The 17,786-nt window shown below is 38.7% G+C and overlaps 1 protein-coding gene across 2 annotated transcripts; it reads left to right on the plus strand.

Moving 5' to 3' along the window:
- Positions 1-238: 238 nt before the first annotated feature.
- On the plus strand, positions 239-16,267 carry LOC132264048 (amphiphysin). Of its 2 annotated transcripts, XM_059764100.1 has the most exons (8): positions 239-314; positions 11,447-11,582; positions 11,646-12,112; positions 12,481-12,562; positions 12,636-12,761; positions 13,774-14,142; positions 14,598-14,740; positions 14,858-16,267. In XM_059764100.1, exons 1-8 carry the CDS (start codon positions 246-248, stop codon positions 14,936-14,938), a joined length of 1,473 nt encoding a protein of 490 aa, XP_059620083.1. In that variant the 5' UTR covers positions 239-245; the 3' UTR covers positions 14,939-16,267. The 2 variants fall into 2 exon arrangements, with proteins under 2 accessions (XP_059620083.1, XP_059620084.1); XM_059764101.1 differs by lacking the exon at positions 13,774-14,142.
- The last annotated feature ends 1,519 nt before the right edge of the window (positions 16,268-17,786 follow it).

A 17,786-nucleotide genomic window follows, 5' to 3' on the forward strand; every position in this document is an offset into this window, starting at 1 on the left:
TTTCAAATTGTGATTCAAAGCGGTCTTTTTCCTGGAAGACTTCAGTAAATTTTTCAATTTCAATTCCAAATGCCCAAAATGCATTAAAGATTTAACTCTGCAAAGTTTCAGAGACGCCGCCTGGGAAATTGCTCCGACGCGCGCCTCGGTTTCTCCCCACAGAAATCCACCAACTTGTGGATATATTCACCATCGGCGAGTCGCGTCAGCGAGTGGTTTTCGTGGAGTTGTCAGTCGGTGCGAAAATGGCTGAAAGTAAAGGTGTGTTGTTAGCAAAGTCCGTACAAAAACACGCAGGTCGTGCTAAAGAAAAGGTAAGTGGGAAAAGAAAAGCCGTTTATAATGCAATTACCAGCCAATTGACACCGTGTGTGTGTGGGATTGCTGAAAATGGGGGCGCGCCCGGGCGCGTTTCCGCTTGTGGGGCGTCGTGGAATGAGCGGGGGGCGCGCGAGGGGGCGGCAGGACACGATGAGAAGTGTGCGTGAGTGTGCAGAGAGTGAGATGAGGCCAGAAATTCCGATGATGTTTGTCGTGTCCACTGTGGGTGGTTATAAATAGCGCAGCTCTTCTCCAAGAATAACAATTTTCACCCTGCCCGAGCGGCTGTGGCCCGTAATAAATCCCCGGTGGACATTTGGGGCGCTCCATCGGGACTGCAGCCGCCGGGAGCTCCCAATTGGAGACGCTCTGGAGGAGTGCAGAGACGATGATGGCATGCAGGGACAGGCGAGTGTGAGTGTGTGTGTGTGTGAAAGAGTGAGAGGAAGCAACGTGGAATGCAGAACTCGAAGCTGTTGACCTCCTCAGAAATGTGTGTAAAGCAATAGAGGAGAGAGACTGTGAGAAAAAGTGCCCCCCTGAAGAGACACAGAAGAAGAAACTGGCGAAGAAAGCATCTGTGGAGAGAGCGAGAGATTTTGGGGATCATTGCAAACTGGGATGGCCAAAAATGCCCCCAATCATCAGCCAGACATCCCGAGTGTTGGCCGGCTGATGTGCGTATAAATAGCGATGCCCGCGCCGAAGTCTCGAAGGAAATTAATAGTCTCTCAAGTTGAGGAATGGCCGAAGTGAGGAGACAGAGCAAAAATGCGAGATATCTAATCAGTTTTTGTCCAAGTGACGAAAGTATTTCAAAGTCGACGCAGAGATTATGTTGGATCCCAGAGAGTTGAAAAATTCCTTCTTATTCACACCTCGAAAAATCACTCGACAAATCCAATGAAAGGAGAGTTTCTCTCGCTGATTCAGAGGAGGGAATTGGAAATTTTCCAACAATCTTCTCTTCTCCAAGCGGCACTTAAGTGAATTCCAATTCCGTTCGAGAAAATTGGAAATGCAACAATACCAGAGATCACTCGAATTCTCAAGCTAAATTCCCTCTAGTCTGGCCATCGAGAGCCCTAGATTACGTGAATCCGCAGCTAAAGTGTTCAGGGCTTGATAACACAATGACTTTAGGGTTTTTTTTGCCTTTGGAGAACGCACACTTTTTGCAGGGTGAACCATTTTTGATAACACTCACACGAAACGTGGAAAATTAGTATTTTTCCATTCAACAATTGAATCAAAATCTAGAATAAAAAAAAACGGAGTATTCAAAGATAATTTTGATGTGTTTCTGAGTGAAAATTCTCATTCTTGAACTCTAAATGTGTCTTAATTGCTTCCAAAGCTTCAAATAATTGTCACAGCGAGCGCTTGAGTTGCTTGAAAATGTACTGAAATTGATGCTTTTTAAGCATTTTTTATTCACTTAAAATCAAGCACATTAATTTTGTTCTCGCTGACGATTCTTCCCACATTCTCTCCTTACGAGCGTTCATGCATCTTGAATGCATGTTTGTGAGCAATTTCTGCAGTGCAAATGACGATTTTTCCAGAGAGTATTCTTTCCAAGACCCATTTGAAAATGTGTGACATTCAGGAGATCACATCGCGCCTTTTACAAAAGAATGCTCAGCATTTGAATTTTTACATTAATTAGCCGCTCCTCTCTATATGGTTCTTACCGACAAAACTATAACTTGTATTTATGGTGTTTTTAGTGAATGACAAGCAATTGGTGCTGAAGCTCAAACGGGGGTTTATCATCTCTCAACTTCGCTGACTGACGGTGGGCTCGGGAATTCATTAAGATTTGTCAGATAAGATTTTTATTTCATGACAATTCCATGCGGTTCTGGCGCTGATGGAAGAATGTGGAAGTTGTGTGTCGACACAGCACGTGAAATTGTTTGCTTCTATAATGAGGATTAGGGAATTGCGAGGCTTTTCTAGTGAGTGCGGAGATGTTGAATTGCGAGGGAAAGGTTGTGAGCCACTGGCCTGAATATTGACATCACTTGTTGAGTGTGAGTGGAGGCAATGAAAGGAGTTTTTGACTTATAAATCTCTGGGGCATGCATATTGGGTATGAATGAAGTCATCAGATTACTGTAGGTTGATCATTTTTCTCGCCAGAGACTGTGTCTCTTTCCCACAGACGCTTCGCCTCTCCGTCGTGACTCTTTTCTCATCGTGTGTTAGTTGAATTGGAAAATTTATACATAAATTACACTGAGAAGATGTGGAAGAAACACACTGGCGGCTGCTGGAGAGGTGGAAAGGGTGAGGAAATGTGGGAAAACGGGGGAGCAAAGCAGTGTCAAATGCTAGATTGAGAGAGTGAGAGAGAGACTTTTCAAGGACCCACGACAATCTCACTGGCTTCTGTGGGTGTTGAAATGGGTAAGAAAAATCTCTTTAGCGGTGTGTAAGTGTGTTAATTGATAACGCGTCTTCAGGCAAATATTCTCCAAATTGCACGGATTTTCTTATCTCTCGAGTTCTCTCTGCTTGTCCTGCCTCGTTATCTTCCATCGTGGTATCAAACAATGAGAGAAAACAGCACCTAAACATTAACTTGTGATTAAAATGTTGATATCTCTCGACATTTTTTCTCTCTCGGCTATTTGTGAAAATCACAGATATAGTTTTACACTTTCTCATACCTATGATCAATTTCACTAACTAAATTAGTCACTTTTTCACTCTTTCTCGCCTGCGAGATTCAGTGATGTCGAGAGGAGGAGGAGGAGGAAAAAAACTTGTTTTACTTTTATACTACACAAACTTAAGGAGTTTTTTGCTCGCTTCATTTGCCATTGGTGCCCAAAGAGACACACAAAGGCGAACAAAATAATATTTTTCAGAAGTTGAGTCCCACGTCTTGAGGCATGAAAATTTGTGATAGACAAATGAGGAGGATTTCGATGACAGTGGGCGACAATTTTGGCTTCGGCAATCGAAAAGTGTGTTATTATGAGATGTCAATATATCCTGAAATGCTATGAATGTCCATTTATGGTGCAGAAAGACAATGAAATGCTATTGAATACGAACAAATCTACGGAATGTTGTTCGTGTGGCTTTTTTTCATCTTCTTCACTTGTGATGGTTGCAAACAGAAGCTGAAAGTGCTGATAAAGTCCGCCAGAGAGACACATTGAGAATGAGAATCACTGATAAAATTGTTCGCAATGTGAAGTCACGTGGTTGTCGCGTGAGTTTTCAATCAATTTTCCTGAGATTCAATTTTCTTGACTCACCACGAGGTCGATTACGTGATGAGAGAGAAGTTCTACACAATGTTTTTTTTTGTGGTTTTTCCACATCAGCTCTGAAAGCTTTGCTCTTTTTGCTTGACTACAAATTGTATACTTTTAAATATTAGCGATTAATAAGTTTTTTTTTTTTACAAACCTTTCTAGTCTTTTCCAGTGAATTAAAGGGGTGTAAAAACCATTGAGAAATGCAACGTGTTCAGTCTGTAATACCGCACAAATGAGTATGGAGAAGAAATTGCATAAAAAGAGTGTTTTTGTATAGCTGGAAATTACTTAGAAAATTGACGTGAAGTGAAATAATTAATGAGATTATCCTTGAGATTGCAATTGAGGTGGGTTTGGAGAGAAAGTTGAATAATTCTTTAAAACTCACGTCTTATGTTATCAGAGAAATATAATTGAATGAGGAATTTCACTTGTAATGAATGCGGCATAAAATATAGAACACGGTTTCCTGGTGTATTTTTTTTTCCATGCTATTCTGATAAATATTCTGTTGCTGTTTTTTCTCCTCCTCGCGGCACTGCAAATTTAACCAAATTAAGACTGCGTGTATACTTTCTAATAAAACGAGTTGATTCCAGAAGATTGCACGTGAACATCGATGTTTCGTTCAGTACAGTAAAATATTGTATGTAGCGTGAATTATTAATAATTGTTATTGCCTTTATAAAGAGAAAGAACTTTTAGCGATAAATTAAACGCTAATGATGATGATAAGAATATATAAAAATACCGCAGATTTCTTGTCGCTCATGAGTTTCTCACAGGTATTCAATTATTATCTCATATTGTTTTGCGGTGGTGCGTTTTTCCATCGCTTCTCTCCTTTACATTTTCTGCATCTTTTTTTCTTTCAACAATCGCACGGATGAGCAAAAAGAAGGTGGAAAAAAGCGATAGAGGAAAAAACGATGAACACAATAATAATTCACTCATTGCTCGCTGCCAGGCTATAAATAGGCTTTTTGCCGTTTGTTTTAGTTATGCAATGCAGCCAGCCACAGAAGAAGCATATTAAAAGAGGTCAAAGTAAATTAAGTTAGAATGGTACATGAAGATGAGATTGTGAGTGTGTGTGCTGGGAATTTGTCACCACATGTAGGTTTTTTAATGTAAGACACATTCTTGATATTTGCTCTGTCTATCACTCTCGCGGTTTATTGAACTTCAATATATTGTTGGCAATTGGATTAGGAACGAACTCTGTCTCGCTGTAATTATTAATGGGAACTTATTGCATTATTATCATATTGTGATAACCGCTGAGTTGCTGAACTTAACTTTTTTTTTTTTGAGAGACAATTTCACTGTGATGGAAGAAAGATATTCCATCGTTTTGCTGTGTCGAATCCCAAAAAGGAAAATGAAAGTGAAATGTTTATGACAATAGCCCCAAAGTGGGGCAGCATTCAATTCCATATGTATGTCATATGGCAACCCTTCAATGTAAAGGTAACGAAATTCACCTTCATCTTCTAAATATTGCTGAATTTCATTGAAATTTTCTCAAATTCACAAGATATTGCTTTATCAATAGGAAATAAGATGATTTCCCCTGATATTAATTGAAAAGTAATACTCAAATAGTGAGCAATGGTGTTGCCAGAGCAGTATTTACCCGAAGTTAGTCACATTTTAGCATAAATTTTCATATTTTGACAATATATGAGTGTGTCTATCGCACTTTGAAGGAATGAAAGTGTGTTAAGCAAAGAATTTCCATTCCCAGACAGAAATATTAATAAGTATGCATAAATTAAAATTCTTCCTGGGAAATGTAAATTTTTTTTTCTATGCAAATACCAAAACGTTTTCTCTTATGTACGCTGTATATAATAGTAGTGCAGGAAAGACAGAAGAATTTCGAGAGATTATTTAATTCTACTTAATGCCATTGTGGCATAGCATAAAATATGCCTTGGTTACCCACAAATTGTGCATCTTTTACACGCCGAACAGACTCAACCTTTATAACAGTTGAAGGACTTTTTTCGAGCGGGGACTTCTCTCTAGGGCACTCGCTCTAAGACCCTTTTTTGCTCTAGCGCTTTGGAGCTTTCGTGCTTCTGTGCTACAGTTAAGCAGACAGCGCCGATTTTAATGCTAAACGCGGCGCTATCGGCAATTACTCAGTTATACTTTGCAGACAGCAAAGTATCGCGGAAATCGACATAAAATATCTCAAATTAACTATTTAATTCTCCGTCATAGCCAAAAACACAAATTTAAAGTGCATTTTATGCAAGGTTTTTATTTCTCTCTTTTCCCACAAAATTAAAATTATACAAAATAATAAGCATTATTTTATATGGAGGTCTTTTGCTGTGTGAAACATATTATTCGACGTCTCTCTATGAAGTGAAAACACGGTGTGTCTGTAAAGTTAGATGAATCAGTCACAACAATGGCATCAATTTCTTGTGGCACAACGAGTGAATTATACTGTTGAAAATTCAAGGGAAGTTTGCCATTATTTCACCTAATATTTTGTCTGAGGCGTGAATTTTATCTTTCAACTTAAGAGTCGTGATCTAACGAAAAGTTCACATATTGCGCGAGTGGGAGACATAAATTGAGAGAGTGAAGAGAAGAAGAGCCTCTGAAAATGGGTGTGTTTTGTCATGAAGATATTTTTTCCTCTGACTCTCCTCGTGCTCAATATATTGTATTGTGGAGTCAAAAATGAAATTAGCAACTCTCCGAAGTGAAAAAGTCATTATCGTGTGCGTAAAATGTGTTCTTCTTTTCCACTTTTCTCAGCAGCAATACTCCTTTCGCAATTCACCATTGCTCATCTTATCTTACATTTGAGAGTCACCTTGAAATTTATCACTGTGCCTCGTGAGTAAATAAGTACATGTCGAGATGAATGAGATGCAGAGAAAATTCAATTCTATTCCACATCTTTCCACACACAAAAACAACTTTTCTAGCTGTGAAGCAATTTGTGAGAGAGGAAAATTTTCCGCAATACTTTTATTAAGTGATTTCTACCCAATTCACTTCTTTTCTCTGTCTCACTTATTTTACGTGAGACGGATCCTTCTTATTTTCCCTCATGTGTCATCCCACTTTCGGTGTCTCACTCCTGTGTAGTATTTTAATTCTAGAACACTTGCCGCGGTATTTTTAGTCATCCATTGGGACGTCTTTAGACCGAAGAACTCATGCGTCTTTCTCATGCTTTGAGAACACCATGCACTTGAGTCTCGTGGATCAAATTTATTTAGAGATGTTGTATGTTGTATTGGGAAATGAGTGAGAGTGGAGAGAAGCGTGTAATGAATGATGAAAGAGAAATTTCGCAGGAGGAAACTTTTCTGTATTAATTTTCATCACACTATTCTTCATCGTAAATCTTCTACAGCGAAATCTGACTCACAATTTTCTAATGCTTGAGATGAAGAAGACATCAAAATACGGCCTGTCATTGAATACCTATTTAAAAGAAGTATAATTCAGTCGGGTCAAGCTTAAGTCGACATTGCTAATTGAGCAGAAAAACACTCTCAAATTTATACAATTTGAGATAATTCACACAAAGTGACAAATATCACGATGTTCGCAGCTTTTGCGAAATCCAAAAATGTGAATAACTTCTCATTGCACACTAAATGTGCGCTAAAATCTGTGATTTTACTTTAGAACCGGTGTTTGGTACAATTGCCAAATGGAGTTGAACCATCACTTGTGGCATAATTCCTTCCACTTGATATTTCTGTTGTTTATGGTGTTGCGTAACACACATTTCAAATATATTGTTGCCATTTTGACGCTCTGTTCACGTCTCATCGCTGTGCTTGTAGTACTTGAATGTGAAATGCATGATGAAAAACTTAAATTAGTCACTTAATACGTAGGTTAATTTTACGTTTTGTTTATTTTTTTGTCAAGCAATACTTTATGTATACAATAAACCTTGACAAAAGCCACAAAAGTTTAGGAGTTAAATTAGATATAAAAGTGCTGTAACTGAAACTGTGTCGGGGCAGAATTTCAGACAGATTCTCCATTGAACATACGCGCAATTCGTATATTCAGTGAGGAATTGTTAAATGTACATCTGAGTGTTTCATGCTTAATCGAGCGAAAAATAGTGACAATTTTTCTTAGTGAGTAATTATTCTAGCAATAAACATCTATCAATTACAATTAAAGATCAAAAAGAGGGAATTTTTTTTTTAATAAAATTTCAGTTAAATCACATTGCGTTAAATTGATTGCGAATTTAATTTGACGCATATTTAGTTACATTCATCTTGCAATTTTATGTGAGACTCAATTAATTTTATGTGCAATTTCATAGCGACATTGTGTATTTCTTATACGCTTAAAAAAATTATAATGGAGGAAAATATGCGTGACACAATTCACAAGACTGTGGTTTATTGTTTTCCTGCTCTCTTATTTTCACTGAGTCTAGGCAAGGTGGCTTGAAAGAAGGAACAAAAAAAAAACATATGTGCTTGATGATGAATTGATTTTCGACGACAGGTAAACTCTTATAGAAGTCTTGCAAGAATGCAAGTTTATCTCTGGCTTCTTAATGGAAGGCCAGAAAGGAGGGAAAAGAGGTTTTTCTTTTCTTCTTTTAAATGGTGTTGTTTGTCTTATAACCCGTTTTATGCTAGCGAATGGTTGAAATTGAACAACAAACATGAAATATTGCTTTGACAATGCAGTAAAAAGTGGTATGAAGGTAAAAGATTCTCCGCGAGTGACTTTCTCTGAAAGCCGGACTGGCGCGAAGCTCTTTCTCCTCAGTCCTCTTGACCGATAAGAGGGAATGTATATGGAAATTTTACAAGACTTGTACTTCAATTCATGGTAAATTTACAGACTTTCTTCTTCTTTCAACTCCAATATACACACAAGTGCGCGCACTGCATATAAAAAAGAGCATTTTCATGTTTTGCAATTGGGATGTTTTCAGGTGTTAAATAATCTGGATTTAAGTTAGTTAAGATCGGAAAATAAAAAGGTTTCTCTGTCTGATCAAACAGAAATACATTCATTGAAACTATATGTTTCCGAAACTTCAATTTCAACAACTTTTACGCAGTTTTTCATTCATCAAACATCCAACTGCTTCAGTTGTGATAAGATGAAATAGAATTTCATACAAATGTTGCATGGAATGTGGGCGTAAACGTGCACCAATTGTTGTTAATGATTTCATTATCATGCAAAATCTGCCCCACAATCGGCACTATTTAGAGAAAACATAACTTATCTTCTCACATTTCTTCTCTAAAATCCCCGCCTAATGTAATTAAATTGAAATGATGACTCCAGAGTCCAGACGCATTAGGCAAATTAGCATGTTGAGGAGAGAACATGTTTGGTGGCAAGACGCGACGCAACTCCGGCTGATTAACCCTCATGCTGACGAATGATACTGGTAATCATTTTTTCGTTGTGGCTCTCTCAGCGTGAATATTTTGCTATTTGATATGTAATTTGAGGCCTCTGTGTGGTGCTGCTTGTGTGGGTGGTGGAAGAAGCAATGAAGAGAGAACAGATATGATAGCGCTGATTCATTTGTGTATATTTTTGCAAAGGGAGATTAAATGCATTGTGACTTTGCGCGACTTCCTCTGTCGCCGTCACTTTGCCATTCATGTGAAAAGCTTCTCTATAAAATTGGTTGAGCGTGTGCGGAGGTGGGAAAAGATGGGAAGGAAGTTGGAAAAGATGTGTGAGTGTATGTTTGGTTTGACTTTTCAATCCGTTAGTAGAGTTGAGGAAGACAATGCGACATCTTTTTTCTTTCTTGCCTCTCAATTGACCACAAACTTGATTGCAAGTCAAGAGCGCGCAAGTTAAATTGAATTTGCCAAAAAGAGACAATAATGTCTTCTGCAAAATGCTGTTTTTTTCTCTCGCATGCAAAGCGTGGCAAATTGAAATGCGGCTTTCAGGTGTATTTGAAGCCACGAAAGATGGAAAGGAGGAAAAATGTCTGACGCCGCTGACCGGAATTTGGCTGTTGGCAAGTGAAATCTGGGACGCCAGTCAATTTGTTTATTTTTCATTGGTGTGTTCTCACTTTGTGTGAATGTATTTTAGCCTAAGTAGTACTTTACCTGTATTTTATAAATCACACCAAATTATCATACCACGATTTGGCGCTGTTGGGGAATTGTGCCGCAATTATTGAATGGATCGCCGAGAGATGGCAAACAATTTTTTAACACTTATTCTGTATTAAAACTCTGAAATAAAGTGTTTTGTCATCATGAGGTTTTGGGTGAAGGAATGCTTGTGGAGACAAAATGCCATATTGATATGCTAAGTAGGAAGTAAAGTCATCCATATATTAAATTTGATATATGTTAATAGGAAAATTTCTCTTGTTATCTAACATTTGAAGAGGATATTTTTGGACTCTAAGTGGGATGATGTATTGAAATAATGCGGATGATTTTTTGACCTTAAGTATAGTATTTCACAATGATTGTTGCCGAAGGATAATCTGGGAAAAATATATTACGGTATAAATGTAAAATGTGTTTAGTGGGTTAAATTGAGCGAAAAGAATTTCAAGAGGATCTCATGCGGGCCTTTTGAGATTGTGAGCCCATCACACACAGTCTCTACATGAGAAATGGTGTAAAATGTGTGTGAGAAATTTTCTGGGTTTCATGTTAATGAGCAGTTGTAATAGAAAGGGAGAGAGGGAGAGGGAAAAACATGATTTTGCGTGAGTGTTTGAGGAAGAAATTTTCATGAAATTTCTCTATATGTGAGTGAAATTCAATTTAATATAAACATATTGTGCTGACGCCCATTTAACTGTGCAAGTGCCATCATCATCGTGGCAATTTATTTCACTTATATGTGGCTCACCATAATATATGGTCATTCACCTGTTTTTGGCTCGGCGTACAGCACGAAAATCCCTGCAGTGGGACGCAGACATTGAGCTGTGCGTGAAGAGATTGCTGCCGGCAAATCTGAAGAGTGCGATTATTAATCACTGGTGCAGAATCAGGATGTTGATGCGGGCATTGTTGTGCAGATTTTAGCCAACGCCACACACAAACGCGCGACTTGTGTGGCGTTGGCTGGGCGTGATGATGATGTGAAAGGTGCCTCGCAATGAAAATCCGTCCGTTGTGCGTTTATTTTTTTCTTCATTGGGTTGACACACAACTTAAGAGATGTAAAACTCGATCTGCTCAATTCTTTAAATAGACCAGGAAATTGACCAACAACTTGAGGCAGAAATATGGGGCAAAAGAATGAGAATCATGTTTGGTCGCGGGCATCTGTGTGTGAATTTTCACTCGATTGTGTATATTTTTCCAATGTGTTATATTGGCGAATGAACATAAAATTGATATAATAAGAAGCCAATCGGGAAACATGTGTCCAAATGATTGCGAATGAAGACGTTCCGATTTACATTTTGATGAGGGGGGAGAATTGTAGTGTTTTGTACATTGTGTGATTTCCTCAAGGCGCCCATACATTTTCACTCGTGATTTCTGTTTTGTGATCCATTGAAATGATTGCAATCTCTCGACAGACTCTCACTTTTGGTAAATCAAGCACTATTGAAGATCTCAAAATGAGTAGAAATTATGGGTTCTTTAACTTAATGATGAGACGTGCACATTACTTTCGACTTGAGTTCAACTTGTCCAGGAAATTATATGGTTAAATTCCTTCGGAAGTTCTTGACGTTTTGAAAATCATTGAATGGATCTAATTTGATTCCTATTTTCATGTGTGTGTTCCTATAAGTTTCCAATGGCATTATATAAGACGGTCTGATTGTTATTTCTTATCTGATTCAGTCATAAACGACCTTTCTTCCCTCTTTGCAGATTCTCCAGAACTTGGGAAAAGTCGACCGGACGGCTGATGATATTTTTGATGAGCATTTAACAAACTTCAACCGGCAGCAAACTAATGCCAATCGACTGCAGAAGGAATTCAACAATTACATACGATGCATTCGAGGTACAGAGTTGATTGTAATTACGGTGATGTGAGCGTGTATTGAGTGTCCTTTGGCATTTTCAGCTGTCCAGACTGCATCGAAGACCCTGATGGATGCCATATGCGATGTTTATGAGAACCAATGGGCGGGCTCAGAGGCGCTGCGCGCTCAGGTGGCGGCAATTGAGGTGCTGTGGCAGGACTTCTCGCACAAACTGGGCGATCAGGTGCTGATACCACTCAATACGTACACGGCGCAATTTCCTGAGATGAAGAAGAAGATCGAGAAGCGCAACAGGAAGCTGATTGACTACGACAGCCAGAGGCATTCGTTCCAGAACTTGCAGGCGAATGCCGCCAAGCGCAAGGATGACGTGAAGGTGACAAAGGGACGAGAGCAGCTCGAGGAGGCGCGACGCACGTATGAATTGCTGAATTCAGAACTCCATGATGAACTTCCGGCTCTGCACGATTCTCGAATTCTGTTCCTCGTCACAAATCTACAAACACTCTTTGCTTCCGAACAAGTGTTCCACAATGAAACCAACAAGGTGAGTTGATATATCCGATGATTTCTTCTCTGTTGACACACTGTGAAAGTCCTCTATATAATAAGATATTTTATCTAGCAATGACATGAACAATGAATTATTTTTCCCAAAGATATGGCTAAAAAATGGTTTGTGTGTGTTCAAATGCTTCACACAAAATGTAGAGTCAGTCAATGGGGAGATAAATATTTAGATATCGTGCATGGTAACCTCGTGATTCGGTAAATACAGAGATCGTCTATCACAAATTATGTCTCGCACATTGGAAAGAAAGCACGAATGGCAGCAGAGAAGACACACAATAAATTACATTACACCTCAATATCCACTTCCTAATTGACAATCTTGTCTCTGTTCATTCACAACAGATTTATGCAGAATTGGAAGCTATTGTTGATAAATTGGCGACAGACTCACAGCGCGGATCTTACACCCTCAAGAAGGCAGTTGGTGAGAAGATTTTCCGCACAAAAGTCCTCCTTCTCTTGAGATCTAATTGATCCAATTGCCTCCTCTTTCGCAGTCAATTCCACTCCGTCCAGTCCACAGCAGCCGACAATCAAGGGAATGGTGAATTCAACGCCGGCAATCAGCAACAATAGCTATCCAAATACAACAATCACGAATGGTTCTGCCAATGCCAATAGTCGTAAGTATTGAAATTCTGCCATCCTCGTTGTCTGTGAAAAAGGTAGAGAAAATTTATTCACATTGGTCTTCCCATGCAACACTGTTACAAGTCAATTATTAGAGGAGATTCACCGTTTCACCATAGCTTTTAGAGGAGAGAAGAAAAAAAAACCTTGTATATAAAACTTATTTTGTTTTCACCACGATAGAAATGATGAATTCTTTATGGAATTTCAGCTCGATAGGGAGAATCCAAAGTGCTCTTAACAAATGTGTATTGATAATCTCACTGTTTGTGTCCGTTTGTTAGTCTTTTCAATTGATTTTCAATTAGAACACCATTGAGAACGAAGACACAAATAAAGTTCAGTAGTTTTCCTCACATAACAAAGTAAAACAGATCTTAAAAGCAATAATTGTAGTTTTGAGATCTTAATTTAAGACTTTTTTTCATATTTGACTTCTATTTCAACTTTTGGGCTATTTATCTTCTTCCTCAGAAAAATCTTGAGAATAGTGTTGAATGGAAAGCTGGCAAGAAAATATTTCATGCTCATAACAACAGATAAAAACAATTTAATATGAGCGAAATTGTGCTTCTTGATGGTTATTAACAATTGAGAAGAGAGAGAGAAAGAAAGAAAAAAAAATGACGACAATAATTTACAGAAATTCATTGAAATGACAGTGAAATTGACACTCATTTATTTACCTCTTAATTTGTTTTAATAATGTTACTTCTTTGGCCCCATTTTTGCATAACAACTAAATTCATTGTTCAATTGGCTGTTTATTAAGTTCTTCTTTTTTTGGGTTTTATTTTTTTCTCTATTTACCTTTATTGTTTAACAGACATTGTTGTTACTTTATGTGTTAACCATGCGAACCTCTCTTGGCGGCGTGGTGAATTTCTGGGCACAGAGAAGCATTTGGGCGGGCACGGAGAGGAGGAGGAAGTGTGGCGATGCTGGAGAGAGGAAGAGACGCCCTTTGAGATGTGTGAATTCGATTGTGTTGTTCTCTTCTTCTAGCGTCCTCTCCAGCGAGTGTCGGGGCGGAAGAAGTGCCGGCGGACAGTCACCGGGAGGCGCGCGAAAGTCCGCCCTCGCCGACGCTGAGTGGGAAGAAGGCAGAGAGCGCTCAGGGCAGCGCCGAGGAGCCTTCGTATCAGAACACGGAGGCCATCCGGGCGGCGGCGGCGACGGTGATTGAGGACAGTGAGGCGAACGCGTTGAACGCCAATGTGGCGAGTGACGCAGTGGCGCCGGCGTCGACTGAGGAGAAGAGTGGCAAGACGAGGTCCGCGGCGGTAACCGCCGATGCCGCGGATGCAATTGAAACTGTGAATGGGAATGTGGAGAAGGTTAAAGAGGATGCGGCTGCAGCTGCCAGTGCTGCAGGTAAAGAATCATCCAAAGATCACACATTCTCTGAAGAGACTTTTGTTTGGGGGGATTGAGACAGTGCAAGTCTGCGAAGGAAGTCGCGCGCGCGTGGAGGAAAGAGAGAATCCTCGAAGAATGTGTACAAATTCCTGCACTTTTCTATCATATATATTTTCTTTTTTCCTTCTGTAGCGCCCCTTTTTTATCTTTTGGCATGATCATCCCTATGAAATTAACCTGATTTTCAAAATGATTGCCGCTGCACTAATTGATTAATTGAAGCAATAACACGAGAAATAGTTTTAACAATCAACACTCTACTTATATAATTTACAATTGTCTTTCACGTACTCAATTTGCTCGTGCTTATATGTACATATCTCTAGCCATAAGCGATATTTTACACACTCAATTGAGTGATTTCTGGACGAAGTAATGAAATTTCTTCACTCATTCTCGTGTGTCTTCAGATCAAACAGCCACGGATCTTCCGCCAGGAACTCTTTATCGCGTGAAAGCCACATATCGATATATCAAGGAAGACGCTGATGAATTGAGCTTCGAAGTTGGTGACATCATAAGAGTAATTGAATACGATGATCCCGAAGATCAGGTGAGATTTTCGTTGATTTATCCTTAAATTGAGATCACTAGAAGCTGTGAGATTTCGTATCAAAGCTTTCTGTGGTAAAATCATCATCCTGACGTTCTTCTGTTTGTCCTTTTTCAGGAGGAAGGCTGGCTGATGGGCATGAAGGAGAATTCTAGTGAAAAAGGTCTCTTCCCTGCCAATTTTACAAGGCCTTTGTAAAAATCAAGCCAATACTTTTTTATATAAACATATTGTGAAAGGTCAGATTATGTACACCAGAGAGAGAGACAATTATTGAGATGAAATCGCACAGAATTGATGAAAATCAGTCTGTTTTTACAAATCCGTACAATTTCATTGATCCCAAATTCTGTGCGAAGCATGTTTTTTTTTTCGTCATTTCTCGATCATTAAATTTAAGCTGCGTGAAAACTTTAGGACTTCCAGTGACAGATAAATTTGCAAGCATCCCTAATCATCGTGTGCATATTACAAGCGATTTTCACACCTTTGTCGTGGAGGAAGAGATCATTTTTATTCGTCTCATTTGTAATGCAGATTTTTTCTTTTTGTTTTTAACCAACTATCTTTATCAGTTTCATTTTAGTGCGTGATGGGTTCTTGTATTATTAATTGTTATAAAATTCTCTTCTTTAGAATCCATAAGAAAGGAAGTGCAGAAGAAATTTAGATATGATTGAACAATTAACTTGAGAAAAATCAGTACAGCAATGGAAGTAAGAAAACAATGTAATGAGTAAGTTTAATCGAAGAAAAAAAAAATTGAGAGAGGGCCAAAACAATACTACAAAAAGTGCCTTTGCTACAGAAACTTTAAGTAAAATCTAAATAAAATACGCGGTAAAACCATATTAACGATATTATATTAAGAGTATAAAATCATTTTAGTTTACTTTTAATGTCTCCTTGTCATTTTTGTGTCATATAAAATAGTGGAAAAGAAGAGGAAAACTGAACGTTGAAGGGATTCGAGAGTAGATTTTATGTGAGAAAGTATTATAGAGAGAGAGATGATGATGGAAATGAAAATGAAGTACTAATGATTATAAAATCTGAATCGCGTTATAATTGTAAATATTTATTGAATATTGAATGAAGGGATGGAAGACATTAAACAGAGAAAAACGGAAATCATCACCAATTGGATGATAACAACCAGCAAATGTTAAATTCAGGCTGCCAAAATCTACTAAATGAAAGCTTATTGCACACGTTTCGAAAGTACAAGTGCATGTAAATAGAATCCCTGCTTGGATATTTATTAGGTTTTTTTTTATAAAGAAAGGAAATTGTTCTTGAAGCTGGAAAAAGAAAATCCACGGCAATTCCGCCCAAAATCAACACAATTACTGCTTATCAGTATATCGGAACTGTTGAGGTGAAAAAAAAATGGAAAGACAGAGACGAGGTGAGAAGAATGTCAAGAAAACTCATTTAAAGAAAGCAGAAAATATGATTTGTCATTATTATTCATTAAAAAAAAAACACAAAAAGTACCACATTAATTTAATGCGAAACCGTGTGTAATTATTAATTGATAAATAGTTGAGAGAGCGAAGAGAGAAAAAAAACGATAAATAACAATATTAATTATCTTACTAAAGTATAGAGAGAAGAATAAATATTTTAAAAGTTAATCACGAGGAAGTGTTAAGTTTTTGCAGGCTCGCCTTGACCCATAAACACCCGCGCGAGCATAAAATGTGTGGCATCGCAATTGGATTAATGCAATTGGCGACTTTTGCGAGTGTTTTCGGTGCGGGGCTTCTTCGCCGAGGAAGAGCCGCTGGATTGGAAGAGTGTGCTTCACGTGATGTCCTCGGGAAACGTGTCTTCGAGCACTGATTGGCATTGCTATTGATTCCAGACTGTTAGAGGGAAACCTACTCGAGATCAGCACAGATTCTTGCAGGAATTTACCAGTAAGAGGAGAAGTTGCTGCAGAATATCATAAAAATGAAAAGATGAACTTGAAGCCATTTAAAGGGAATAAAAGCTAGGCAAAGCTGTTATGGAGTTTAATCCTCTTTTGATTCAGTAGAATTGTTTCTCACAATGTGATAACATATAAGCATCATTGAATATTCTGCATTCTGGCCGCAGACGTTTGCCAGGATGTGGAGATCTTCACGGATTTCTTGCGTATTTTATCCCATTCATTCCGTGTGTCTATATGGACTTCCCTTTGGACAATCTGTAGACATTTCGTATGATAAATTCTAAATCCAATTCAAATTTTTCTCATACGAAACATATATGAAAGACTGAAATATACAATCTGCACATCTCTGACAACACATTTTCTTGGCAAAATGTGTGAAGCACAACAAATCGAATTAGTTTTGTAAAGATTTTAGTTCTTCTGTTATATTTATGAATGAAAATACAACATTGTGTGAAGAAGGAATACAGCGATGAAACATGCTTTAGGGCATAGAAAAGTCCCATGTAATTGAGGATTTTCGAACCACGGGGCACTCCCTGGTGCTCCAATTGATGCCCTGAGATCCTCTTTCGCACTCAGCATGTCCTTTTCCGCGCCAGACGTCCCGCATCGCGCGGCAGCGGCTGCAAAGTCGGATAATATGCAAGGGAGAGCAGGGCAGCCAACGCGCGGACTCGCGGCGAGTGCGGATAATCCGAGATAGCGAGCTGTCGGCGAATGTCGTGTCGGTGTCGTCGGCTCTTGAGTAGTGTACCGCCATTATTGCAATTATTTGCAGGCGGCTGTCTTTCGATTGAAACGTTTTTTTGTTAATGTTTTTTGTAGTGAAAAGGCGAGAAAAGTGGACAGCTTATGGGTGTAAATTGCTGCTGGGGTCTCCATTGTGAGCCATACAGTGTCCATATACATGAAACTCATCCCGGGTGTGTGTAGTTTTGCGTGCAGGAAAGTGTGTCTCCGCGGAGGAAAAAATTCGGCCTCGCCCCGTGTCAAAAAGTCGACAGAGAGAATTTTGCAAGAATGATACTTTTTGCCCAGTGATTTCACTGTTTTTAAATGCGCACACTGCTCACCTGTGTCTGCCTGCACCACGACACTGCA

The sequence above is a fragment of the Phlebotomus argentipes genome, unplaced genomic scaffold (assembly GCF_947086385.1).
Source record: "Phlebotomus argentipes unplaced genomic scaffold, Phlebotomus argentipes genome assembly contig_32, whole genome shotgun sequence".
NCBI lineage: Eukaryota > Metazoa > Arthropoda > Insecta > Diptera > Psychodidae > Phlebotomus > Phlebotomus argentipes.